Source organism: Moschus berezovskii, chromosome 10 (assembly GCF_049115385.1).
Source record: "Moschus berezovskii isolate FMDL1 chromosome 10, NW_MosBer_1.0, whole genome shotgun sequence".
NCBI lineage: Eukaryota > Metazoa > Chordata > Mammalia > Artiodactyla > Moschidae > Moschus > Moschus berezovskii.
Genome location: NC_142469.1, coordinates 94,131,572 through 94,159,012, shown reverse-complemented (window position 1 = coordinate 94,159,012; position 27,441 = coordinate 94,131,572). Strand labels below are relative to the sequence as shown.

The window sequence follows — 27,441 nt, the reverse complement described above, 5'->3', positions numbered from 1 at the left end:
GAAGCAATACTGTAAAAATTCAATAAAGACTTTAAAAATGGTACACTTAAAAAAACTAGTGTCTCTGATAAAATAGGGTCAGCCAGCCAAGTGCTGTGCAGAGGATGAACCAGTGTTAGGGGCCTGCTGAGGATGTGATGGGTTAACAAATGCGGAGTGAGTCACCTGAAGGGGGAGACCCAGAGCTGGATGGGGAAGACCGCAGCTGCTGCTTCTCTGTTCCCGCCTCTTTAGCATTGTTGGCTTGGAGAAGGACCCTAAGATGAAAAGCCCATGGTGATTCCTGAGAGTTGAGTCAGGAGGGTTGAGAAGAAACCCCCTAAACTTTGCAGAACCTACTGCTGCTGCTCAGACTGTCCCCTCATTGCCTGCATCTCCTTACCCAAAGGCATTCCATCATACACACAGTCTCAGTTAATCCTGACACGGTGGGAGCCCTTTCCTTTCCTGCACTCCTGTGACTTGAGACTTGTTTACAAACAGGATGCTCGAGTGTCTGCTCACGCTACCACTTCTTTTGTGACGATGGCTGTTGCATTGACATCACGCTGGCTTGCGACGGAGTGGAGCAGTGTCCTGACGGGTCTGATGAAGCTTTCTGTCAAAATCGTGAGTCATCTGCACCACATTTTGGGGGTAGCAGGGATGTCTGTATTCTGACAGTAAATGCACACTCAGCAGTGTTCTTTTTCTGCCTGGTTTCAGTATAACTTCATGTGAACAAGCTATGCCTTAAATTCAATAGACATTTACTGTAAATCTTTAATGCAAATTACAAGTGTCAACTTTTGGTATTACTTGACATTTTAAGAGACAGTTTTCAATTTTCTAAGAGTCTTCCCCATCCGAAAAAGGCTGTTTAGCATACGCTTTTTAAAAAACTAAAATGAGTTAATGTTTTGTTTTGATAGATTTTTTAGAAAAATCATGACATTAGGGTGTCGCTAGGTCAGAGCTGTAAATCAGTCTTGTGAATCTGAGCAAACTCGGGGTGATAGTAAAGGACAGGGAAGCATGGCATACTGCAGCTCATGGGGACATAAGTCAGACACGATTTAGCAACTGAACAACAACAATGTATACGTAAATACGGCAAGAAAGGGCTGGGAAAAGTTTACTGAAGAACTGGAAGTACTTGAATGAAGAACTTAAGGAAGCATGACTAATCTCAGAACCTTAGGTGGAAGTGTGTCTTTGTCTATTTCTTTATGAGAACTTTCAGAAAGCTACTTCTTGAAAGAAAACTGATGACTTATTTGGAAACAAGAGCTAGTAGTTTGCCACAAGGCTCTGAAATCTCTTAGATGATATGCTTTAAATCTGTTGCAAATGTGGTGGTTGTTGGTAAAGGTCAGGGGAGAAACCTAACTGATCGTAGCTCTTTCACTCTCAGTGAGCGTTGATCGAAAGATGGTGACCCACACAACCACAGCACAGCCTAGAACCACGGGACCAAGCACAGATGTGGGCCGGAGTGCGTCGCTAGAAAAGTCCGAGAAAGCTACCACCCCAAAACAGCCACCTGAATTATCAACCACAGAGAAGAAGAATCATTCCACCTTTTGGGGACCAGAAAGTCACATTGATCTTGAGATGCCAGGTAAGGACTTGAAGCCGATTTTCTCAGTCTCATTTTCTATAATGACACTTGGCTCAAAGTAAGCTTCTATTTGAAGAGTGTTAAGGAAATATCTTAAAACAAAGGACAGACTTAAAGAAAATGATTTGGCCAAAAAGAAAAAAAACCTGACATTTTTGCTGATTATTTGTAGCAAGGAACACCTATTAAATACATTCATAAATATGTACATATAGCAAGGAGATCAAACAAGTCAGTCCTAAAGGAAATTAACCCCGACTATTCATTGGAAGGACTGATGCTAAAGCTGAAGCTCCAATACTTTGACCACCTCATGCGAAGAGTTGACTTACTGGAAAAGACTCTGATGCTGGCTGGGATTGGGGGCGGGAGGAGAAGGGGACGACAGAGAATGAGATGGTTGGATGGCATCACTGACTCAATAGACATGAGTTTGAGCAAACCTCGGGAGATAATGAAGGACAGGGAAGCCTGGCTGCCATTCCTGTGGTTGCAAAGAATCGGACACAACTTAGCAACTGAACAAAACACATACTCCAGAGGTATCAATACATTTATTGTAAATAAGGTGGAGTTTAAAAGATTTAACACCTATGTTAAAGGAAACTAGTGCCCTAAGTGCTAAATTTTAGGTTATTTTGAGGTGAAACAGTATAACCCCTACATGTTTATGTAAATCCTTTTCACACTAAGCAAGTGAATGTATAGAAAATAATGTACTATGTTGAAAAAGTAGCATGTGCTAGTAATTCAGTGTCATGCCTCCAATTTAACTAAATCTATCATCTTTTTTTAAAAGATGGCGAATAATGTTTTAAAATACATTCATACTCCTAAAGCATTATAGGATTCTCTTTAAAAAATTTTTTACACTTTTATATTTGGATAGTTATATGACATAGGAGAGAGAAATATAGATGATCACATTTCTGTATGCTTTTGTGAATGTCTTTCAGAACTCAAAACTCTGCATACATTTTACCAAAATCTGTTGCTGTTTCGTTGCTAAGTTATGTCTGATTCTTTTGCGACCCCATGGACTGTAGCCTGCCATGCTCTTTTGTCCATGGGATTTTCCAGGCAAGAATATTGGAGTGGCTTGTCATTTCCTTCTCCAGGGGATCTTCCAAGCCCAGGGATCAAACCTGTGTCTCCTGCATTGGCAGGAGGATTATGCACCACTGAGCCACCAAGGAAACCCAGAAAGGGACAAACCAAGGACTGAACTTCAAACTGAGGGCAGGATTAACACCACAACTGACCAGAGTAGGTTGCATGGAGAAGAAGTAGCAAAGGCGTTTGTGCACATGCGTGCTAAGTCACTTCAGTGGTGTCCAACTCTGTGACCCCATGGACCGTAGGCCACCAGGCTTCTCTGTCCATGGGATTCTCCAGGCAATGCTGGGTTGCCATGCCCTCCTGCAGGTGATCTTGCTGACCCAGGGATCGAACCAGCGTCTCTAACTTCTCCTGCATTGGTAGGTGGGTTCTTTACCACTAGCACCACCTGGGAAGCCTACAGCAAAGGCCTTTGTGTAAGACAGATCCCACTGTCTTTTTAGCAGGTGGGCCAGGATCAGGACTAGAGGGTGCTGGGTGGGCTTGGTTCTGCTGCTGAGGGCCAAAGGCTAGCGATGGTAGCAGCACAGTGGGGATCGAACTCCTGGCAGGGCTCCTGTCACCTGAGTGCCAAACAGGCCCCACACATCGGCTTTCCCAGCCATTTCCTTTATAACCTTCCCAAAGACCTGGTGACTGATGGAAAGACAGAAAGCACCCAGCACCTTGATCATCAGACCCCCTGTTAGCACACCCTTCATATTTAAATTAGAAACAATATCAAGGGCCTGCCTGTCTCCTTTCTCTTCCACGCTGGTCCAGTATCTTCTCTCAATCAGACAAGAGGCCGAACTGCACAGACAAAATATTACCAAAATAATCTCTCACTATTTCAGTAACTTCTTTATGAAACTATTTTGTTCATTATAGAAGATCCAGAAGATACAAATAATGAAAATGGAAATGACTTAAAATACCACCCTTTTATTGACATTAACTTTTAATATTTCCTTCTAATCTACTTTGTAAATTTATCTACAAAGTTAATCTACTTTGTAAACTTTAAAGTGCTTTGATACAAATATATCTACAAAATACCCTACAAAAGATTTAAAAAAAACAAAAAAAGCAAAACCTTGATCATACCACAGATATCTTCCTTCCCCAAATAGGGATTGAACCCCCAGCCTCTGCACTTCAAGGGCAGAAATCTTAACCTTTAGGCAAGTGCCCTTCAGAGACTTGCTTTATCTGTTCCTTGATGCTACCGCCACCTAATGGAAGAACTTTGTCACTTCATCCAATGCTTGGACTTTGTCTTAATCCATTTTCTCGGTGTGAAATGTTTATATGGAGAAGAGAGCTGCCTAAGAAGCAGAGTCGGGGGGACCAGATGTCTTTGGCAGCAGGGATGAAATTGACTGAATGAATGAAGTTCTCAGAGGCCACAGCGGGGGAACTCCTGCTTCGTCACTTTCTTGGAGAGGCACACGTGAACTTGAATGAATTAGCTGAAAACAGAGTGGAGACCCAAGGCCAGTCTCCTTCCTGAGGTCTAGTCCCGGCTCTCTGTTTAGAACCCCGAGGAGCTGCTTCATGTCTCTGAGCCTCAGTTTCCTCATTGGTTAATACGGGCTTCAGTGGTAACCCCAGCCTGGTGTCTGTTTCAGGGAAGACAAATAACCGTAGACTCATGCAGGCCTCCATAAGCCCTAATCCATGCTAGATCCTGCTCTGTGATCCCAGTTCTGTCTCCTGTCAGGGCAGGGGGTGGGGGAAGACAACTTCAGAATCATTTTGCAAGTAATGCTCCAGGCTGCCACCATTGGTGAATGGGCATTGACACCTGAACTGAAATATATTTTTAGCTCTCCTTATTTGGGGGGTAGGGGAGTCATTCATCCCATGACTCAGCAGCACAGGGGATCTTTTTTCCCCAACCAGGGATGGAACCAATGCCCCCTGCAGTGGAAGTGCAAAGTCCTACCCACTGGACTACCAGCGAAGTCCCTGCAGCTCTATTTATTTCTTTTTAATAATAAACCTTTGACTTGGGCTGTGAAGGTGTAAAGAATGGAGTTTCATAGATGCAGCGAGATAATATCCAATTATTATTTCTATTATATATTATTTTTCCTAATCACTAAAGTAATATGTATTTACTGTAGACAATTTGGAAAATACAGAAAAATATGAAGAAGTAAAATCATCCTTGGAAGGAAAGTTATGACCAACCTAGATAGCATATTAAAAAGCAGAGACATTACTTTGCCAACAAAGGTCCGTCTAGTCAAGGCTATGGTTTTTCCCGTGGTCATGTATGGATGTGAGAGTTGGACTGTGAAGAAAGCTGATCGCCGAAGTATTGATGCTTTTGAACTGTGGTGCTGGAGCAGACTCTTGAGAGTCCCTTGGACTGCAAGGAGATCCAACCAGTCCATTCTAAAGATCGGTCCTGGGTGTTCATTGGAAGGACTGATGCTAAAGCTGAAACTGCAATACTTTGGCCACCTCATGTGAAGAGTTGACTCACTGGAAAACAGTCTGATGCTGGGAGGGATTGGGGGTGGGAGGAGACGGGGACGACAGAGAATGAGATGGCTGGATGGCATCACCGACTCTGTGGACAGGAGTTGTTGACAGACAGGAAGGCCTGGCGTGCTGTGATTCATGGGGTCGCAAAGAGTCGGACACGACCGAGCGACTGAACTGAAACTGAAAACTGAAAATCATCTAGCAAAACTCACCATTAACAATTTGTTGCGTTTTCTCCCAGTTCAGTTCAGTCACTCGTGTTTGATTCTTTGCAACCCCATGGACTGCAGCACACCAGGCTTCCCTGTCCATCACCAACTCTCAGAGCTTTCTTAGACTCATGTCCATCAAGTCTGTGATGCCATCCAACCATCTCATCCTCTATCATCCCCTTCTCATCCAGCCTTCAATCTTTCCCAGCATCAGGGTCTTTTCAAATGAGTCAGTTCTTTGCATCAGGTGGCCTAAGTATTGGAGCTTCAGCTTCAGCATCAGTCCTTCCAGTGAATATTCACGACTGATTTCCTTTAGGATGGACTAGTTGGATCTCCTTGCAGTCCAACGGACTCTGAAGAGTCTTCTCCAACACCACAGTTCAAAAGCATCAATTCTTCGGCGCTCAGCTTTCTTTATGGTGCAACTCTCACATCCATACACGACTACTGGAAAAACCATAGCTTTGACTAGATGGACCTTTGCTGGCAAAGTAATGTCTCTCCTTTTTAATATGCTGTCTAGGTTGGTCATAGCTTTTCTTCCAAGGAGCAAGCGTCTTTTAATTTAATGGCTGCAGTCAGCATCTGCAGTGATTTTGGGGCCCCCCCCAAAATAAAGTTTTTCACTGTTTCCATTGTTTCCCCATCTATTTACCATGAAGTGATGGGACCGGATGCCATGATCCTGGTTTTTTTAACGCTGAGTTTTAAGCCAGCTTTTTCACTCTCCTCTTTCACTTTCATCAAGAGGCTATTTAATTTTTCTTTGCTTTCTGCCATAAAGGTGGTGTCATTTACATATCTGAGGTTATTGATATTTCTCCCAGCAATCTTGATTCCAGCTTGTGCTTCGTCCAGCCCGGCATTTCGCGTGATGTATTCTGCATATAAGTTAAATAAGCAGAGTGACAATATACAGACTTGACATACTCTTTCCCTATTTGGAACCAGTCTGTTGTTCCATGTCCAGTTCTAACTGTTGCTTCTTGACCTGCATACAGATTTCTCAGGAGGCATGTCAGATGGTCTGATATTCCCATCTCTTGAAGAATTTTCCACAGTTTATTGTGATCCATAACAAAATGTATATACACACACATGTACATTTATTCACTTATAACAAAATTAAGATATTATTTTACAAAAAATTTTTCTCACTTATGAATATTTTCATTTTATTAAATGTCCATCAAAATCACAAAATTATTACGTCCAGGGTCGAAATTCCCTGGTGGTCCAGTGGTTAGGCCCAAGTTCAGTCCCTGGTCTGGGTACTAAGACAGCCAAAATATTTTTTTTTAAGTCCAGGGTAAAGAAAATGGGAAGAAAAGAACAGAGCCTTGAAAGTGTTAGAAAGGGCCTCCCACAATGTGTGGTTTCTGTTTGGACAGCAGCCCCCATTTCCTTCCTCTTCCGTCATCCCTGAACCACCAGACTGGAATCCACAGCCTCTGACTGTGGATTTGAAATTATGTTATACTCAGCATAATATAAGTAGATTTAAAAATTCATTGTTGGGGACTTCCCTGGTGATGCCGTGGATAAGAATCCACCTGCCAGCGCAGGAGACATGGGTTCAATCCCTGGTCTGGAAAGATCCCACATGCTGCAGAGCAACTAAGCCTTTGAGCCATAACCACTGAACCTACTCACCTTAAAGCCCAAGAGCCACAACTACTGAAGCACGCATGCCTAGAGCCTGTGCTCTACCACAACAGAAGCCACTGCAATGAGAAGCCCACGCACCACAACAAAAAGTAGCCCCCACTCACCACACCTAGAGAAAGCCTGCACAAAGTGATAAAGACCCAACCCAGCCATTAAAAAAAAATTTAATGCCTTATGGTTTGTGACCTATGCCAGTGTTTTACAAGGATCATCAGCTAGTACAGTAAATATAGACAAGTTGATTTTTCTGCTCCCTCCTTCCCGCACAGGCTTGGGAGGATAAATAAGACTTAACTCACTGAAGACGTGCTAAAGAGATACTAAGATTGATACTAATAATGTAGTATAGAAAGTAATGAGATGCAGTTTTTTAATCTACCACGTTGGCAAAGGTGAAAACGTAATAATAATAATATTTATAAGTGTATAGAGAAGTGTCTCACCTATTTTTGGTGGGATTCAAATTAGTACAGTCTTCCAGAGGCCAGTTTCTGAAGCCTTGTATGCATGCCTTGACCCAGTTAGCCTGCTGTGAGGAATTTATCGCAAGCATGTTACTAAGGATGAAGTTAAGGGTGTGGGCGAATATTCAGTGAACGCATGCTCTGTGCTCTCAGAGCCGCAGTGGGGCTGGCATTTGTTCATGATGCAGAAGCACAGTGTCTGGCTTGTTTTCTGGGGTGGCTGCAGCTGTAAGGCCTGTTTTCTGTGTGGTCCAAGTCGTCTGTTAACAAGGCTGTCCTCTTGTGTGGACCCAGCTGAAGGAAAGAAATCTGGTTTCCAGTTCTGCAGATTAGCTAGAAAAATGGTCGGGTATCCCCATTCACACTGAATCTGGGTTGTTGTTTTTTTTTTAATAATTAAGTGTTTTATTCCACACTCTAACAGACTTCTTCCATTTTCTGACTAGTCTAATAACTTTTTAATTGGAGAATAATTGCTTTACAATATTATGCTGGTTTCTGCCATACATCAACATGAATCAGCCACAGATGCACATATGGCCCCTCCCTCTTGAGCCTCCCTCCTGACCCTGAATCTGGATTTCTTTTTTAAACTAAAATACACGTTCATCCCAGCAGGTTAGCCACATTTTTTAAGGATCCAGATTAAAGCATTTACTTAGGAGAATGCACATTTTCTGTATGGAGGTGAGGGGGGGTGCCTGTACTTTCTGGAATTTCCATGCTAAATATGTCAAAGCCTCACTGTTGGACTTATCTCTGGAGGTAACGAGTGAGGAACTTCGACCTTTGGGTTATCATGGAAAGTATTTTATTCAGAGAGGACATTCTCACAAAGGATATTTAAAGGGTTTCTTTCTTTTTTTTTTTTCACATGCCCCATATTTCATGTTTTCGTTCTGAATAGTCTGTTGTCTTCCTGCATTGTGGTGGGAATCAACTGGATTCTCAAATGAATGGAAGATTTAAAGAAATGTACTTGTCACAAATGAAGATAATCAGATGGCTATTTCCACAAACTTATTTTGAAGGGAGTAGGTCCTCTTTCATTGACCTAACTTCTTTGGAAAATATCATCTAATGAGCTATAATCAGCAGACGCCTTTAAATATACCCAAGTATTCTGGTACATTCTTTGGCATTGCCTGTCTTTGGGATCGGAATGAAAACTGACCTTTTCCAGTTCTGTGACCACTGCTGAGTTTTCCAATTCGCTGGCATATTGAGTGCAGCAGTTTAACAGCATCATCTTTTAGGATTTGAAATAGCTCAACTGGAATTCCATCACCTCCACTAGCTTTGTTCATAGTGATGCTTCCTCAGGCCCACTTGACTTCACATTCCAGGATGCCTGGCTCTAGGTGAGTGATCACACCATTGTGGTTATCTGAGTCATGAAGATCTTTTTGTATAGTTCTGTGTATTCTTGCCACCTCTTCATAATATCTTCTGCTTCCGTTAGGTCCCATACCATTTCTGTCCTTTATCGAGCCCATATTTGCATGAAATGTTCCCTCGGTATCTCTAATTTTCTTGGAGAGATCTCTAGTCTTTCCCATTCTATTGTTTTCCTCTGTTTCTTTGCACTGATCCCTGAGGTAGGCTTTCTTATCTCTCCTTGCTATTCTTTGGAACTCTGCATTCAAATGGATATATCTTTCCTTTTCTCCTTTACCTTTTACATCTTTTCCTTTCTCAGCTGTTTGTAAGGCTTCCTTGGACAACCATTTTGCCTTTTTGAATTTCTTTTTCTTGGGGATGGTCTTGATCACTGCCTCCTGTACAATGTCACGAACCTCCGTCCACAGTTCTTCAGGCACTCTGTTTATCAAATCTAATCCCTTGAATCTATTTGTTAAAGAAAGGCAATGAAAAAGAATGCTCAAACTACCTCACAATTGTACTTATCTCACTCGCTAGTAAAGTAATGCTCAAAATTCTCCAAGCCAGGCTTCAGCAATATGTGAACCATGAACTTCCAAATGTTCAAGCTGGATTTAGAAAAGGCAGAGGAACCAGAGATCAAATTGCTAACATGCGTAGGATCATTGAAAAAGCAAGAGAGTTCCAGAAAAACATCTACTTCTGCTTTATTGACTACCCCAAAGCCTTTGACCATGTGGATCACAACAAGCTATGGAAAATTCTTAAAGAGAAGGGAATACCAGACCACCTGACCTGCCTCCTGAGAAATCTATATGCAGGTCAAGAAGCAACAGTTAGAACCAGACATGGAACAACAGACTGGTTCCAAACTGGGAAAGGAGCTCGTCAAAGCCATATGTCACCCTGCTTATTTAACTTATATGCGGAGTACATCATGAGAAATGCTGGGCTCAGTGAAGCACAGGCTGAATCAAGATTGCCAGGAGAAATATCAATAACCTCAGTTGTGCAAATGACACCGCTCTTATGGGAGAAACTGAAGAACTAAAGAGCCTCTTGATGAAAGTGAAAGAGGAGAGTGAAAAAGTTGGCTTAAAACTCAACATTCAGAAAACTAAGATCATGACATCCGGTCAGATCAGTTCAGTTCAGTTCAGTTGCTCAGTCATGTCCGACTCTTTTCGACCCCATGGACTACAGCACACCCGGCCTCCCTGTCCATCACCAACTCCCAGAGTTTACCCAAACTCATGTGCATTGAGTTGATGATGCCATCCAACCATCTCATCCTCTGTCGGCCCCTTCTCCTCCTGCCCTCAATCTTTCCCAACATCAGGGTCTTTTCAAATGAGTCAGCTCTTCTTGTGAGGTGGCCAAAGTATTGGAGTTTCAGCTTCAACATCAGTCCTTCCAGTGAACACCCAGGACTGATCTCCTTTAGGATGGACTGGTTGGATCTCCTTGCAGTCCAAGAGACTCTCAAGAGTCTTATCCAACACCACAGTTCAAGAGCATCAATTCTTCGGCACTCAGCTTTCTTTATAGTGCAACTCTCACATTCATGCATGACCGCTGGAAAAACCATAGCCTTGACTAGACGGACCTTTGTTGGCAAAGTCATGTCTCTGGTTTTCAATATTTTGAAGAACCTTTAAAGTTTTTTGTTTGTTTGTTTCTTCATAAAATTCCTCATCTCAGCAGATCACTTCTGATTCATTTCCACTGAGCATTTTATTTTGCAAAAGTCTTACCTGAAATTACACTTCAGCATGCGGGAAACTCCGCTAACTTATTCATTACGATATTGTCAATATCATTAAGCAACCAAGTTCTATGAATTCCTAGATGGCAGATAATAGAATGAGACAGCCATGGCTCATCAGAACCTGAGATGAAAATTATAAGATTTAATCTTCTGTTACATTTGCTCTCAGGAGTATGTTATAACTGAATAGAACAGTTAAACAATGAACAAGCTATCATTACATCAGAAGTGCTAGTTTCCACCAACAAGCAGTTAGACAAATCTGAGTTTAAATCTCAACCCTATGACTCACTGATTACTTGAATGAAGCCGGGTAAGCACTGAACCTCTCTGAGACTAACCAGAAAAAAAAAAAAAGCAGCAGAGCAATTAATGCCTGCCAAACAGTGTTGAGGTAAGCAAGTGAAGTCGCTTTGTAAGTGACTTATGTGTGCTCACTGTTCAGTTTCTAAAGAAAAAAAATGTTTCTGGACTGTTTCTGCATTCTATGGTATAAAGTCCAATTGTAACCCTTGACTTTTAGCTGAGCTTTTTCCTCCTTCTCTGGGTAGAGGAGTAGGAGTCGGGGTGGCGTGAGGGGTCAGTTCTGGAGTGGTGAGCTTGCTTCCTGTGTCTGTCCGGTGGTTTTTCACTAACCTCCCCTCTGCTTTATTCAGTTGGTCACATTGGTTATCTCGTGTTTTAGTATCAAATGTAGGCCTATGTTTATTGAAGAAATAAAGCCTGTAAGTCCTTTCTTTAAGCCCTTCCTTAAAATATATATATATATATAGCTGTATTTTCATGCCTATTTCCTGAAGTTTCTGATGTACCTTCAATATGTTTCATTTATTTTCCACAGATGGTGCTTCCTCAGGGAAGAACAGAAAAGAGGAAAATTACATTTTTGAGTCAAAGAGCAATCGAGGAGGAGGGGAACACCCAGCCCCAGAAGCAGGTAAATGTCCACCCTGGAAATTCACTGCAGAGTCACAACAACTGCAGAACCACGTATCCTGTAGCTGAGCTTATTAAGTGAATCTGCAAGAATTCATGACAAGAACAGGGTATATGGGTTGGAAAAACTGTATATTATCTTCTGTATCACACTTCATCTTGGGGCTCTTGAACCAGTATCTTTCACAGCTTTGGTCCTCAGCTTTCTGTTCTGTAAGTTGACTGGAGTGGATGATCACTACAGACCCTTTCCAGGGGTAACATTCTGTGGAATTAGTGTAGTACTCAGGACACAGTGGTTAAGAACATGGGCTCTAGGATCAGATGCCAAGGTTCAGATTGCCTGCTCCATCACTAACTCCATGACCCGGTTATCTTCTCTCTCTGGGTCTCAATTTCCTCATTGGTCAGATGGCTGTAATAACTATACCTTCCTCACAGGCAGAGAATAGATAGGACATCACTATAGAGCTTGTAGCATATTGCTTGGCTCAAGCAGCAAGCCATATGAATGATGGCTATTATGACTGTTATTTGTGATCAATAAGGGCAGAGGTGTCAGAGTATACAGTTCTCTCTCCAAGTGCTTCAGTGACAAGAGACGGAAGACAGAGGAATGGGGAAAGGGTGCAGGAGGTAGAGGGGATATTTGGTAAGCAGAAGAAGAATACTGTAATTTCATGGTTTTGGTTATTTTTAACTAGACAGGAAACACTTTCAACACAGTCCTATAGAAAGGTAGATTTTTATCCCAAATCTCACAAACTAATTAGTAAAATAAAGTGTAGGAGAACCAAATATGATTATTAAGCTACAGATCTAAACATTGAGAAAACCTTCTTTCTACCCTAGAAGTAGTCTCGTAACAATGGTCACATGTAATTTTTAAATAAAACTGTTAAATAATACATAAATTTTAAATAATAAATAAAATTTTAAGTAATAAATAATAAAACAATCCAGATATCAAGTATCTCGATGCTGCCCAGTCTGCGGACATGCTGGACTTAGCTGTCCCAGGATATTTGAATAAAAAGAGCCTGTTGGACTTCCCTGGTGGTCCAGTGGTTGAGAATCTGCCTACCAGTGCAGGGGACACCAGTTCGATCCCTGATCCGCGGAGATTCCACATGCTGTGGGACAATTAAGCCTGTGTGCCCCAACAGGAGAAGCCACCACGATGTGAAGCCAGCGCTGCGCAACCAGAGAATAACTGCCTCTGCTCACAGCAACAGAGACCCAGTGCTGCAGCCAAAAAATAAAGAAAAGAAAAGAGCCCACCCCCTGCTGAGAGACACAGAGAACGGGGCTCGCCCCTTGCCTCCATGGCCAGATGTGTCCAGAGACCTTTGGTTCTAATTGCCCGATGCCTGTCCTAATTGTTACATACCTGAGTGTCACTCCCAGTCTTATGAACAGAATACCCAGTTCATCTACTTAGCTCATTTCTGAGAAAACTAGCATGGTGTGTTTAAGAAGTGTGTGTGTGTGTGTGTTAAGTCACTTCAGTCGTGTCCAATCTTTGCGACCCCATAGACTGTATCCTACCAGGCTTCTCTGTCCATGGGATTTTCCAGGCAAGAATACTGGAGTGGGTAGCCATTCCCTTCTCCAAGGAATCTTCCCGACCCAGGGATCAAACCTGCATCTCTTATGTCTCCTGAATTGGCAGGTGGGTTCTTTACCAATAGCGCCTCCTGGGAAGCCCTTAGAAGAGGGTGGGAAATTTTAAATTACCTGAGCTAAAAGCATTAAAGTATGCCAACTGAGTATTTAAAAGTTGAAAATAACTTCCAGTATCCTAGCAAGTACTTTATGGGAGACTTTATCTTCTTTGTCATCAAAGTGATTAATAAATCATTCCTGATTCATTAACCAGGAATCAGATCTGACAGTAGAGCAATTCTGTGCCTGACTTTTTGTTGTTGTTTTGTCGCTAAATTGTATCCAACTCTTTTGTGACCTCATGGAGTATAGTCCGCCAGTCTCCTCTGTTCTTGGGATTTCCCAGGCAAGAATGCTGGAGGTGGGTTGCAATTTCCTTATCCAGGGGATCTTCCCGACCCAGGGACTGAACCCTCGTCTCCTGCATTGGCAGGCATATTCTTTACTACTGAGCCACTTGGGAAGCCTGTATCTGACTTTGGCAAACAGAAAATCCCCTTAGATTATATGCTGTTTTATGATTGCCCTAGTTCTCTCTGAGTCCCATTCTTGGGACTGGGGTCTTCAATCACAGCTCTCATCTCCTGAAGCCTAAACACTGGTGTTCATCTTCAAACAAGTCACATGCATTTAGAAAGGCAGCCTCTAATCAATTTCCTTCCCTGAACAAGCAGAACTGGGGCTGGGTGTTGGGATCCAGTTTATAAAAAATAGTTTTAGATTCCTAGGGTTGACCAAAGTCTCTTTTTTAATCCAGTTCCTTTGTAACTTATCCATCTTTGTGACTAGTACCGGAAGATGCAGGGAAACTGACACCTTCAGGGTGAAACTGAGCCCTTTCAGAACTTCTTTCCTCAGGGTCACCATTAGGAAACTGGAATGTATGCACCAGCTCGAGAGTCAAATTCTAGATGGTTGGTTTATCACAGACTTTTCTCTTTTACAATTCTCTTCGGGAATACTGTGCATGTATGCTTAGTCATGTCCAGCTCTTTGCAACCCCATGGACTGTAGCCTCCTAGCCTCCTCTGTCCATGGGATTTTCCAGGTAAGAATACTGTAGTGGTTGCCATTTCCTTTTTCAGGGGATCTTCCCAACCCAAGGATTGAACCCACGCCTCCACCGTCTCCTGCATTGGCAGGAAGATTCTTTGCCACTGAGCCACCTGGGAAGCCCTTCGGAATACTGGCCTCACTCAAAACACTGTTTTGAATCAAGAGTCACTGATGCAACCTAGTCATCCCATCCTCCTGAACACAGACAATTCCAGAATGTTCTTGAGAATTTTCTTCAGGAGTTTTACCTAGGATTCCACAAATATACCAGAGATTGAAATGCCATTAGTATGTACTCAGCTCCAGCTCCTCTTGTCTTGGAGAGGAAGCCAGCTATACCTGGGAATGATTTTAAGCTCAGAAAATCAAAGCTATCCCAGGTGGCGCTTGTGGTAAAGAACCTGCAGGAGACACAAGAGACTCAAATTGGATCTCAGGGTTGAGAAGATCCCCTGGAGGAGGGCATGATAACCCACTCCTGTATTTTTCCCTGGAGAATCCCATGGACAGAGGAGCCTGGCAGCGTGAAGTCCATGGGGCTGCAAGAGTCGGACACGACTTAGTGACTAAACCACTACCATCAGGAGTGAACTTCCTTAGTTACTTGCGCCCAATACCTGTCAGTACCCACCCTCTCTTTTTTTCCTTGGCCCCACTGTGCTGTATGTGGGATCTTAGTCCCCAACCAGGGATCAAAGCCATGTCCCCTGCATTCGGAGTGTGGAGTCTTAATCACTGGACCACCAGGGAAGTCCCCCACCCTCTCTTCCTTCCCTACAGCACTAAAGGAAAAGGTGTTCCCTTTTTCCAAAGTCAATGTCCTGCCCTGACCTTGATAAAGAACCTGATAAGGACCTGATCAAAGTCCCTGATAAGGACCTTGCAGCTCCTTATCACCTCAAGGAACTCAAAAGCCTCTTGATGAAAGTGAAAAAGGAGAGTGAAAAGGTTGGCTTGAAGCTCAACATTCAGAAAACTAAGATCATGGCATCTGGTCCCATCACTTCATGGGGAATAGATGGGGAAACAGTGGAAACAGTGTCAGACTTTATTTTGGGGGGCTCCAAAATCACTGCGGATGCTGATTGCAGCCATGAAATTAAAAGACGCTTACTCCTTGGAAGGAAAGTTATGACCAACCTAGATACTATATTAAAAAGCAGAGACATTACTTTGCCAACCAAGGTCCATCTAGTCAAGGGTATGGTTTTTCCCGTGGTCATGTATGGATGTGAGAGTTGGACTGTGAAGAAAGCTGATCGCCGAAGAATTGATGCTTTTGAACTGTGGTGCTGGAGAAGACTCTTGAGAGTCCCTTGTACTGCAAGGAGAGCCAACCAGTCCATTCTGAAGGAGATCGATCCTGGGTGTTCATTGGAAGGACTGATGCTAAAGCAGAAACTCCAATACTTTGGCCACCTCATGCGATGAGTTGACTCACTGGAAAAGACTCTGATGCTGGGAAGGATTGGGGGCTGGAGGAGAAGGGGACGACAGAGAATGAGATGGCTAGATGGCATCACCGACTCGATGGAGATGAGTTTGAGTGAACTCCGGGAGTTGGTGATGGACAGGGAGGCCTGGCGTGCTGTGATTCATGGGGTCGCAAAGAGTTGGTCATGACTGAGCGACTGAACTGAACTGAACTGAACTGAATGTTTATAATCTCCACTGGTTCATTCCCCTAGACACATTCAGCTATCTCAAAATATACAAGAAACAAAACGGCATCCCTCAGCCTTCAGTCTCCCTGTAAATGAACTCCCACTTGCTACGCACAGTGGCCTTTCCAGGCTTCACCTCACTTGACCTCTCCTTAGCATTCGATTCTGCTGACCACTGTCCTCTTGAAATAACATCAGCCTTCTGCTTCCAGGACTCCCCGCTCGGTTGGTTGCCAGCCATCCCTCTGACATGTCTCTTTCTATGCTTTCTGGTTCTCTTCTTTGTCTGCCCTCTTAAGTGTTGATGTCTGCTCGAGCCTTGTTCATGGCCCTCTTCTCTCTTCCCTTTTTCTCTGGAAGTCTCACCCAGTTTTGTAGCCGCAACCACCACCTTAATCCTAAAGGGTTCCATGTATTTTTTTAACATTTTTATTTATTTATCTTACTTTGGCTGTGATCCAAAATCACTGCAGATGCTGATTTCAGCCATGAAATTAAAAGACTCTTACTCCTTGGAAGGAAAGTTATGACCAACCTAGATAGCGTATTAAAATGCAGAGACATTACTTTGCCAACAAAGGTCTGTCTATTCAAGGCTATGGTTTTTCCAGTGGTCACGTATGGATGTGAGAGCTTGACTGTGAAGAAAACTGAGTGCCGAAGAATTGATGCTTTTGAACTGTGGTGTTGGAGAAGACTCTTGAGAGTCCCTTGGACTGCAAGGAGATCCAACCAGTCCATTCTAATGGAGATCAATCCTGGGTGTTCATTGGAAGGACTGATGCTAAAGCTGAAACTCCAGTACTTTGGCCACCTCATGCGAAGAGTTGACTCACTGGAAAAGACTCTGATGCTGGGAGGGATTGGGGGCGGGAGGAGAAGGGGACGACAGAGAATGAGATGGCTGAATGGCATCATCGACTCGAAGGACATGAGTTTGCGTGAACTCCTGGTGTTGGTGATGGACAGGGAGGCCTGGTGTGCTGTGATTCATGGGGTCGCAAAGAGTCGGATATGACTGAGCGACTGAACTGACTGACTGACTTTGGTTGTGCTGGGTCTTTGTTGCTGTGCTCAAGCTTCCTCTAGGTTGGAGAGCAGAGACCACTCTCTAGTTGCGGTGTGAAGTCTTCTCCTTGCAGTGGCTTCTCTTGTTGTGGAGCACAGGCTCTGCGAGACGTGGGCTTCAGTAGTTGCGGCACACGGGCTCAGTAGTTGTGATGTACGGGCTTAGTTGCTTCATGACATGTGAAATCTTCCTGGGTCAGGGATCGAACCCGTGTCTCCCACATTTGGCAGGCCAGTTCTTAACCACTGGACCACCAGAGAAGTCCCAGCCCTTCACATATTTAAGCCCAACTAATCAAAGAACATGGTATGGACCTAACAGAAGCAGAAGATATTAAGAAGAGGTGGCAAGAATACACAGAAGAACTGTACAAAAAAGATCTTCACAACCAAGATAATCATGATGGCGTGATCACTCACCTAGAGCCAGACATCTTGGAATGTGAAGTCACGTGGGCCTTAGAAAGCATCACTACAAACAAAGCTAGTGGAGGTGATGGAATTCCAGTTGAGCTATTTCAAATCCTGGAAGATGATACTGTGAAAGTGCTGCACTCAATATGCCAGCAGATTTGGAAAACTCAGCAATGGCCACAGGACTGGAAAAGGTCAGTCTTCATTCCAATCCCAAAAAAAGGCAATGCCAAAGAATGCTCAAACTACCACACAATTGCACTCATCTCACACGCTAGGAAAGTCATGCTCAAAATTCTCCAAGCCAGGCTTCAGCAATATGTGAACCATGAAATTCCAGATGTTCAAGCTGGTTTTAGAAAAGGCAGAGGCACCAGAGATCAAATTGCCAACATCCGCTGGATCATGGAGAAAGCAAGAGAGTTCCAGAAAAACATCTATTTCTGCTTCATTGACTATGCCAAAGCCTTTGACTGTGTGGATCACAATAAACTGTGGAAAAATATGAAAGAGATGGGAATACCAGACCACCTGACCTGCCTCTTGAGAAACCTGTATGCAAGTCAGGAAGCAAGTTAGAACTGGACATGGAACAACAGACTGGTTCCAAATAGGAAAAGGAGTACGTCAAGGCGGTATATTGTCACCCTGCTTATTTAACTTATATGCAGAGTACATCATGAGGCACACTGGGCTGGAAGAAGCACAAGCTGGAATCAAGATTGGCGGGAGAAATATCAATAACCTCAGATATGCAGATGACACCACCCTTATGGCAGAAAGTGAAGAAGAACTAAAAAGCCTCTTGATGAAAGTGAAAGAGGAGAGTGAAAAGGTTGGCTTGAAGCTCAACATTCAGAAAATAAAGATCATGGCATCTGGTCCCATCACTTCATGGGAAATAGATGGGGAAACAGTGGAAACAGTGTCAGACTTTATTTTGGGGGGCTCCAAAATCAATGTGGAGCTGATTGCAGCCATGAAATTAAAAGACACTTACTCTTTGGAAGGAAAGTTATGACCAACCTAGATAGTATATTAAAAAGCAGAGACATTACTTTGCCAACCAAGGTCCATCTAGTCAAGGGTATGGTTTTTCCCGTGGTCATGTATGGATGTGAGAGTTGGACTGTGAAGAAAGCTGATCGCCGAAGAATTGATGCTTTTGAACTGTGGTGCTGGAGAAGACTCTTGAGAGTCCCTTGTACTGCAAGGAGATCCAACCAGTCCATTCTGAAGGAGATCGATCCTGGGTGTTCATTGGAAGGACTGATGCTAAAGCTGAAACTACGATACTTGTCCACTTCGTGCAAAGAGTTGACTCACTGGAAAAGACTCTGATACTGGGAGGGATTGGGGGCAGGAGGAGAAGGGGACAACAGAGAATGAGATGGCTGGATGGCATCACCGACTCGATGGACATGAGTTTGAGTGAACTCCGGGAGTTGGTGATGGACAGGGAGGCCTGGCGAGCTGTGATTCATGGGGTTGCAAAGAGTGGACCCGACTGAGCGACTGAACTGAATCAAAAAACCTAATAGAAAATTCTACCTGGATTGGCTGTAGGCATCTGAATATGAAACTGTCAAAAAAATAATCTCCCTCTCCTACCCCAAACAAGCTCCATCATACATCTAAATTGTGCAAGCAAAAGTCCTAGGTATCAGATACACGGACCACTCCTTTTCATATCTGTATTTCATATATAATTCTACCATAGTAACTATAATACTTTATTGTATCTTTTCATTTAAATATCTTTCTTACCCAGATTTAAAGTCATTAGAAAACGATCTCATTTAACTTTTGAAGAAGTGGTATGCATAGTGGTTCTGAAACTGTACTGTCTGTTCAGTTCAGTTCAGTCGCTCAGTCGTGTCTGACTCTTTGCGACCCCATGAATCACAGCACGCCAGACCGCCCTGTCCATACTTAGTCAAGTCACTTAATCCTCGATAACTGAGTTCCCTCATTTGTAAAATGGGGATAAAAATATTACAAACTCATATGGTGGTTGTGAAAATTAAAGTACTTCATGTATAAAACACTCTTTACTATCTTTGATTACCAGTGTCAGGCACATGGCTATTAATGCAAAATGAATGAATAAATAAATGAAAGAAAATATTATGAAGTCAGCTTATGCAATGGAGATTTTTGCTCTTCTAGTTCCACCAGTTGGCAAGGCCCCTGTCGCTAAAAATATTTCTACCATACCATCTCCAAGCCTGGCCTGACTACAGAGCAGATCAGACTAAGAATAGACCCTGCTGAGCTTGATAAGACAGGCTGATCTGGAGTACACTCTGTTCCTTCCAGACTCCTGGACAGCTCTAAAAGATGCTTCTAGTCTAGGTGTCTAGGACTAACCCCACAGGGAAAAAACCCATGAAGGAGAAGTAGAGATTTTTTTGCTTACTTTCTTTTTTATTTATTTGGCTCCACCAGGTCTTAGTTACAGCATGCATGATGTTCAGCACCTGAACTCTTAGTTTCGGCATGTGGAATCTAGTTCCCTGCCCAGGGATTGAACCTGGACCCCCTGCATTGGGAGCGCTCAGTTCAGTTCAGTTGCTCAGTCGCGTCCGACTCTTTGCGACCCCATGAATCACAGCATGCCAGGCCTCCCTGTCCATCACCAACTCCTGGAGTTCACTCAAACTCATGTCCATCGAGTCGGTGATGCCATCCAGCCATTTCATTCTCTGTCGTCCCCTTCTCCTCCCGCCCCCAATCCTTCCCAGCATCAGAGTCTTTTCCAGTGAGTCAACTCTTCGCATGAGGTGGCCAAAGTACTGGAGTTTCAGCTTTAGCATCAGTCCTTCCAATGAACACCCAGGACTGATCTCCTTTAGAATGGACTGGTTGGCTCTCCTTGCAGTCCAAGGGACTCTCAAGAGTCTTCTCCAGCACCACAGTTCAAAAGCATCAATTCTTCAGCGATCAGCTTTCTTCACAGTCCAACTCTCACATCCAGTCCTAGCCAGTACACCACCAGGGAAGTCACTTCCTCAAGTTTTTAATAATGGTTCTACAGCCTGAGAGTAGGTTTTCTGGCTTTAGGAAATAAAAATGTCTTTAAGCCCCTAACCAGAACAAGGAATCAGGAGTTCGTCCATATTTATTTTAATGGAGAATTATCATGTGTGCATCCATAAATGTAAGCTACAATGAAAATATTTCCTATGGCTACAGTGATTTTGAAGTTGTCTGTTTACAGAATGTCTATTAAAGTTTGATATAGGGGAGTCTGACTGCAACATTTGTACCCGCTGATGGCATATGCATCTCATAGGAACTTGCCACACAAGTTGGCTTTAAGGAAGTCTGTGTTTTAAGACCTAGACCTTCAGTTTACAAGCTCTGTGCTCTTAGGCCAGTTACTTAATCTTTCTGTACCTCAGTTAATCTGCCAAACAGAGGTGGTACAAGTACCTACTTGTAGCATTAATATTACTTGTAGTAGTACAAGTACCTACTGAGTTGTTCAAGTTAAATAAAACAGTGCATGCCAAGTGTTTATCATATAGTAGATTGCTGCTGTTATTGTTCTTAATCACTGACTCACCCTTGTTCGTTTCTGACCTTGCGCAGGTGCAGTGCTACCTCTGGCCCTGGGTTTGGCTATCACTGCTTTGCTGCTTCTCATGGTTGCCTGTCGACTACGACTGGTGAAACAGAAACTTAAAAAGGCTCGTCCCATCACATCTGAGGAGTCTGACTACCTCATAAATGGGATGTATCTATAATAAGTGGAATCTAAATAGCTGAGGGCAAGGACATGTTTCACTTATAATTTATACGTAGTTTGGGTTCTGATATTTATTACCTCTTCTGTTTTTAACTAAGCTAAGAAAACTACTGAAAACCCTGGAAGATTCTGCAAATACTCAACCTTTGTTTTTATTTATTGATTTTCCTTGGGAAGTATGTAGCACATTTTGAAATTTAGAGGAGTCCATATGATTAAAGCCTTTTATAGATCTAATTCTGATTTGTGTAAGCTATCCCTAAAAAATAGGAATTTGTAGTTAGCCAAGGCAGAAAATTCAGTGTCTCTAGAGGTGCCCGACAATGGCGGTGTTAACACTTTGCTTCACAGAAGCCAGCCGTTGGCACTTCACAGCACCCCATGTCCCTTGTCCTGTGGCCTTTCCCTTCCTTTCAGCTTCCAGCGCCCTCCTTTCCCTTCTCTTCTTCAAAACCTGTTTCTGGGGATGGATCTCAAGTGAGCACACACCTTCAATGCGATGTTATCCGTGGCAGGAATATCTAAGCTCTAAGCCTAATGATCAGGTCAGTGAGGCCTCCGGGAAGGTAAATAGAAGTTCTTTCCAATGACTGACTGACATCATGTCCCGCAGCTGCTTCATTCTCCCAAAGGAGAGTAACTCAGACTTTGGATTACAAGTAGCTCTAACATGGTCATCAAGTGAGACAGGAAATCAAAGCAGAGAAACTGGCAGGTCAAAAACTTAACAGACACTTAGCTGAGGGGAAAATGAGCAAGGAGGATGTTTAGTTCTTTCTTGCATATACTCGTGCTGCTCAATGGTCCAGAACATAGCAGCTCACTTATATGGTCACTGGTTTTCAACATTAGTGTTGAGGGCAGAAAAAAACCGCATTCAAATGGAAAAACAACACTGAGTGGATCTCTGGGTACAGCTTTTGCAAAAATAAGTCAGTGATTCATGAATAAATAATCAACTTAAGAATCGGTGAGTCTTCCATTCAGTGGAGTGATGCAGTTTTCCCATTATTTATTTAATGCTCTAAAATGTTACAGTATGCAAACAGCTAATGCCAGGCTTATATATTCCCAGAGCATAAGGGAGTTTTGCACAAATTCATCTTTATAGAAAACCAGCATCTAGCTTAGCCTATTTTACCTTTTAATCTGTAGGATTTTAAAGGCATATTATTTCCACCGTTGCTTAACACTGGGACAATACACATTCTAGAAATTACTCTACTGAGGCGAATGTATAATGTATTCTATTTATTTTTTTTTTAAACCATAAGTGGTAAATCTTTTGAGATACTTGAAAACCCTCTAGAAAACTATGTTTAGACTGAACCTGATGTAGGTTGTTCCTTTAGCAAAGGACTTAATTTGGGTCAGAGATATATATTAAGAAATGGGTAGTTAGTGGTAGGAAAACTCTTAATTGGTTATTTTTTATTTCCTGAGAAACTCGAGCATCTTGTTGAATTTTAGAATTGAGCAAAGATTTAAATTTCTCCTTAAGGCGTTTAGAGAAATGACTGTATGAATGAACTTGTTTGTATTCTTTATGTTATGCTGTGCGGTTTGTTTTTATATAGAAGGATGTCACCTATAGCCATATTCAATAAAATAAAAACTGTTGAGGCATGCATCTTTCAGCACATCTTTTATACATGAAGAAATTAAACACAATTTAGTATTGCTATGGTGTTGAAATTCTTGATAAAAAGATGTCCCATGTCTATGTGTACAATATTCTTTAATAAATTGTATTTTATTCTTAAGCCTTTTTTTTTTTAACTTTTAATACTTACTAGTACAGATGGTCTCCAACTTAATATGTTGCTCTGACTTACCTTTTTTTTTTTTTATGATGGTGCAAAAGTGATACACATTCAATAGAAACCATACTTGAATTTTGAATTTGAATTTTTTCTTTAGCTAGTGATATGCTGTATATCTTCTCCCGTGACACTGAACAGTGGTAGCACATGTCTTTCCCCCCCACCAAGAAAATATCCTTTTTACTATTGATTGAAAACTGATACAATAGTGTTATCATGGAAATTTTGCAGCCTCTATGATCCGTAAGCTAATTTCTAGGCAAAATCCTGATAATCACCAACAAACCTAAATAAACAAATAGTGCTGGCAAAAGAAATTACTCAATGTGATGCAAGGCTGTAAGGGGCATAGTAATGTTCAAGGCGTGGGAATTAAAATACAGATGTCCTCAGCTGCCCTAGGGTCCTGGATCGTTGCCTCTTGTATTAATACTTAAAGTATCCTCACTATTACCATCACCAGCCTGGATACTCCACCCAAGTGAGGATGAGTTCTTTAGACCCAGCAGCCTATGGGGTCGCACAGAGTCGGACACAACTGAAGCGACAGCAGCAGCAGCCCTACAACTTTCTGTCGTATTAGGAAAGAAAAAGGGAAGGAAGTGAAGGGAAAGGGAAGAAAAGCAGCACAGGAAACGGGGTGGGGGTGGGGAGAGAATGAGGAAAGGAGGCAGGCTTTCATGGCCCAGGAGAGCACTCTAGGAACTAAAGCAAGGGGGCAGGGAAGAGTCCTACCCTGGACAACACAGGTCAGTTAGGAAAAAGGAGGCTGAAGTGGGGAACCGACACGACTGCTGTAGCAGTGATACTGGAAGGATTAAGCATAGGGAAATTATCAGGCTTTTCCTCTTTATGATAACATATAAACACAAACTTCCTTGGGCCCCAAGGGCCAGCCAGTTCTCTTCAAGCAGGATTTCTTAGTGGTGCTCTATTCGGTCTCTTCTTTGAGCAAACCATATGTAAATTAAAAGTTCATATAGTTAAAATTCATTCATCTTTACCCATTAATAAATGGTGCTTGCTTAAAATCCATTCCTCCTTATTCAACTTTTTTTTAAATCTTTTGGGTTTTTTGTGTTTTTTTTTTTGCCACATGGCATTTGGGATCTCAGTTCCCTGACCAAGGATCAAAGCCCAGTTCCTGCAGTGGGAGCTTGGAGTCTTAACCACTAGACTCCCAGGGAAATTCCTAAACATTTTTTAATTCAAAAAGTGTGAAGTCCAAGAGCAAGGCTTGGCATAGCATGTGTCTTCACCAATCAGATGCCACTTACTAGTTTGTCTTATCAGATTTATAAACTGTCCCCTCAACCAGACTGCAGACTACACACCCCTTGAGAGTAAGGGCCTTTTTCTATCCCCAAGACCTAACAAAGAGACTTAACATAAATTGTTGATAATGGCTAGGAAGGATACAGACGAGTGAATAAGTTGAAGAATTAAAGTCCTTGAGAATACTTGACCTTTGAAGCTATCGCAAATGACAGGTCCTGGATCAAAAGAGTTCATGGCCTGAGTCCAGAAGCAAAACTAACCACAGCAAACTGAAGCCAGCAATGAACTCACAAGTTTTGGTCATCAACTAATGTAAGTTTTTGTGCCTAAGACATTGCCCAAGAAGAGACACTGGTCAAAGATGTATGTACAGTTTTTTAAAAGCTATTCTCAAAGAAGTAATATTTTAGACGTTAACTTAAGAGGTAGGGGAAAGCTGCCTCAGCACCTCGCTAAGGCTCTGGCTGCCAGAATCACACACTTGCACACAGCAGAGGGGAGGGCTGTGCTGGGAGTGCAATTCTGACAGCTTCTAAAGCGTGTATTTCTTCAAGATTTAGAGCCCTTAAAAAAACTAAGATCCTGCTGTAAAAGAGCGGATCACAACATTTAAGCAAGACCCCAATGTGTTACTGACTTAAACTCATCTTGCTGCTGCTGCTACTGCTAAGTCACTTCAGTCGTGTCCGACTCTGTGCTAACCCATAGACAGAAGCCCACCAGGCTTCCCCGTCTCTGGGATTCTCCAGGCAAGAACACAGGAGTGGGTTGCCATTTCCTTCTCCAATGTGTGAAAGTGAAAAGTGAAAGTGAACTCGCTCAGTCGTGTCCGACCCTTAGCGACCCCACCGATTTGCAGCCCACCAGGCTCCTCCATCCATGGGATTTTCTAGGCAAGAGTACTGGGGTGGCTTGCCATTGCCTTCTCCAAAACTCATCTTACAGTCACATTAATACATCTACTTGTAGGTCATAGATGGTTCTGGTAAATTTATCCTTAACCTGCTCTTTCTTGACATCAAGTCACTTCATTCATTCATTCAGCATATACGGTACATCGACAAGAGGCCCTTTGTTAGGCAAAGAAAAATAATAAATGGGGTGAAGTTCTTGTCCCCAAGAAATACAGTTACATTCCTCAAATGTGAAGTTAGACTAATGCTCTTAACTTACTCAGATCTCATAACACGGAGCATCAGAGAAACAATGTTTTCTCTGTGATCCTAGCATTCTGTACCTGGTGGACATATGGTTCTTCTATATTCAAACACCATCAATGCCTCTTTCACTTTTAACTTTATTTGGCAAAGCAGCACTGCATAAACTGTTCAGTAACTAGGACACAGCTTACACAGCATGTTAAATCCATATACATTATGAGCAGCAAGTTAGAAACAGAAAAAACAATACTAAGCTACAAGTCTCCTATCATTTTTAAAGAGAAAAAGGAAGAACTATGTCAGTTATGTCCAATCTGAACAGCCGAGTGTTTTACGGGACATCACCTGCCATCTCCTTAAGTTTTAATATTTACAAATGCTTAGTTTTAAGGTAACAAAGCAGCTGATTGTATCTACAACATGCTATTCTATGACACCACATCAAAAGCTTTAAAAAGGAAGCTCATCTCTATTTTCTTAGTAGCATCTAACATACACCCAAAAACCAAGAATCTTAACTTGTGAATGGCGGTGTTATCTGATACACAAAAGCAATTCGATAAATTAACATCAGAACAGAATTAAGTGCCTAAGAAAAGTCACTCCTCAAAATCAATTCACAAACCATGTTTTCCATTTTGTGGAACCCCTTCTTTTAATATTTAAAGGAAAACATGGGCATGTTAAAGTAATAATACACAAATTTATATTTTGCATCCTTCTTCTTTCCAATCTGGCTTCTGTGCCTCTCTGAAGAATTGGAAACCCCACAAATCCACACATTTTCATGCTGAAAATAGTGTAAGAAAGTTCAAAACAAGCTGTGATGCTGTTGATTTTCAAAAGCTTTGAGGACTGAGATGAGCAATCCACTGTAATATTATTATACTGGTCAAGCTGATGTTGCTTTTACAGTTCATCCCTGGGGAGAGAAAGAGAGAAATATATAAGTAGGAGTTACATATGATAAAACTTGGCTTTCTAATAGTTTAGATACAACTAATAAATCAGTAAAAATATACTGATCCCCAAGCAATATATTACATTAAAAAAAAAAAAAAAACCTAAGCAAATGATTCAGGTCAAAGCAAAAATGGAAATCAGCCATTTCACACATCATTCCTGCTACTCCAGAAAGAAGAACGAAAACTAGAGGGCCTGAATTCTTTATTTTTTAATTCAAAAGTAATTTTCTTCCTTCAAGACCAAAAATTCAGAGAAATGATAACTTTTGGATCCAGGATCTTGCTAATACTATTTATTATAAAATAATAACAAGTATTTAGAGTTCAGATTAGTCTTTATATTCACAAAACTGGACAAAAATTTAGTCCTTTGTTTAGAATTATCTGTTGAGTATATTGTTGAGCCATCACTGAGTGGGTCAGTCTCAACCCAAACTCTGAGAAAAAGCATCATCTGTAGGTATAATATACCTGTCAGCTGATTTCATAAGGCAGCTTTATCAGCACTAAGAGAAACCATTCGCTCAGCCAGGTGCAGCACTGTGCCAGCAACGGCCCGTGAGAGGAAGGAAGGAATAAAAATGCAGTCTAATGTGAACTGTATGGGATACAAATTATACCTCAATAAAGCCGCTAAAAGTGAAAAAATAAAGCTACCAGAAAAGCTTCTTATTTGAGGATAATCTGAGTAACAAGCAACACTGTTAAATACTCAAGTACTTTAGGGGTAAAGAAGTATGATGTTTGCAACTAAATATCAAATGATTCAGGGAAAAAAAAAGTTACATGCGTGTGTGTGTGTGTGTGTGTGTGTGTGTGTATAGAAAGAGGGAATGAAAAGGAATGTGGAAAGTGTTAATAATTGTTAACTCTGAATGAAGGATTCAGGAGCTCTTTGCATAATTCTTGTAACTTGTCTGTAATAAATTACTTTTTAAGTTTTTAAAAAGCTGTTAAATGAATTTGGAG

General features: G+C 42.1%; 2 protein-coding genes across 10 annotated transcripts in view; one reads left to right on the top strand and one right to left on the bottom strand.

Moving 5' to 3' along the window:
• Nucleotides 1-27,441, top strand: part of LRP11 (LDL receptor related protein 11) — an 88,065-nt gene that overhangs the window by 32,599 nt on the left and 28,025 nt on the right. For 5 of the 7 annotated variants that reach the window (XM_088840819.1, XM_055433847.2, XM_055433841.2 and 2 more), the window contains exons 4-6: nt 484-609; nt 1,394-1,600; nt 11,534-11,629. In XM_088840819.1, coding sequence (XP_088696945.1) covers nt 484-609; nt 1,394-1,600; nt 11,534-11,629 — 429 coding nt within the window. Of the gene's footprint in view, nt 1-483; nt 610-1,393; nt 1,601-11,533; nt 11,630-12,794; nt 14,953-21,089; nt 23,010-27,441 lie in introns of those variants that run through there. The other 2 variants (XM_055433844.2, XM_088840820.1) reach the window with 2 other exon arrangements.
• The window catches only part of PCMT1 (protein-L-isoaspartate (D-aspartate) O-methyltransferase), a 39,982-nt gene continuing 38,165 nt past the window's right edge, over nt 25,625-27,441 (bottom strand). For all 3 annotated transcript variants that reach the window (XM_055433854.2, XM_055433851.2, XM_055433853.2), the window contains one exon: nt 25,625-26,429. Coding sequence is in view for 2 of the 3 variants with exons in the window: in XM_055433851.2 (XP_055289826.1) it covers nt 26,417-26,429 (13 nt within the window). In the remaining variant the exon portion in view is untranslated. The remainder of the gene's footprint in view (nt 26,430-27,441) is intronic.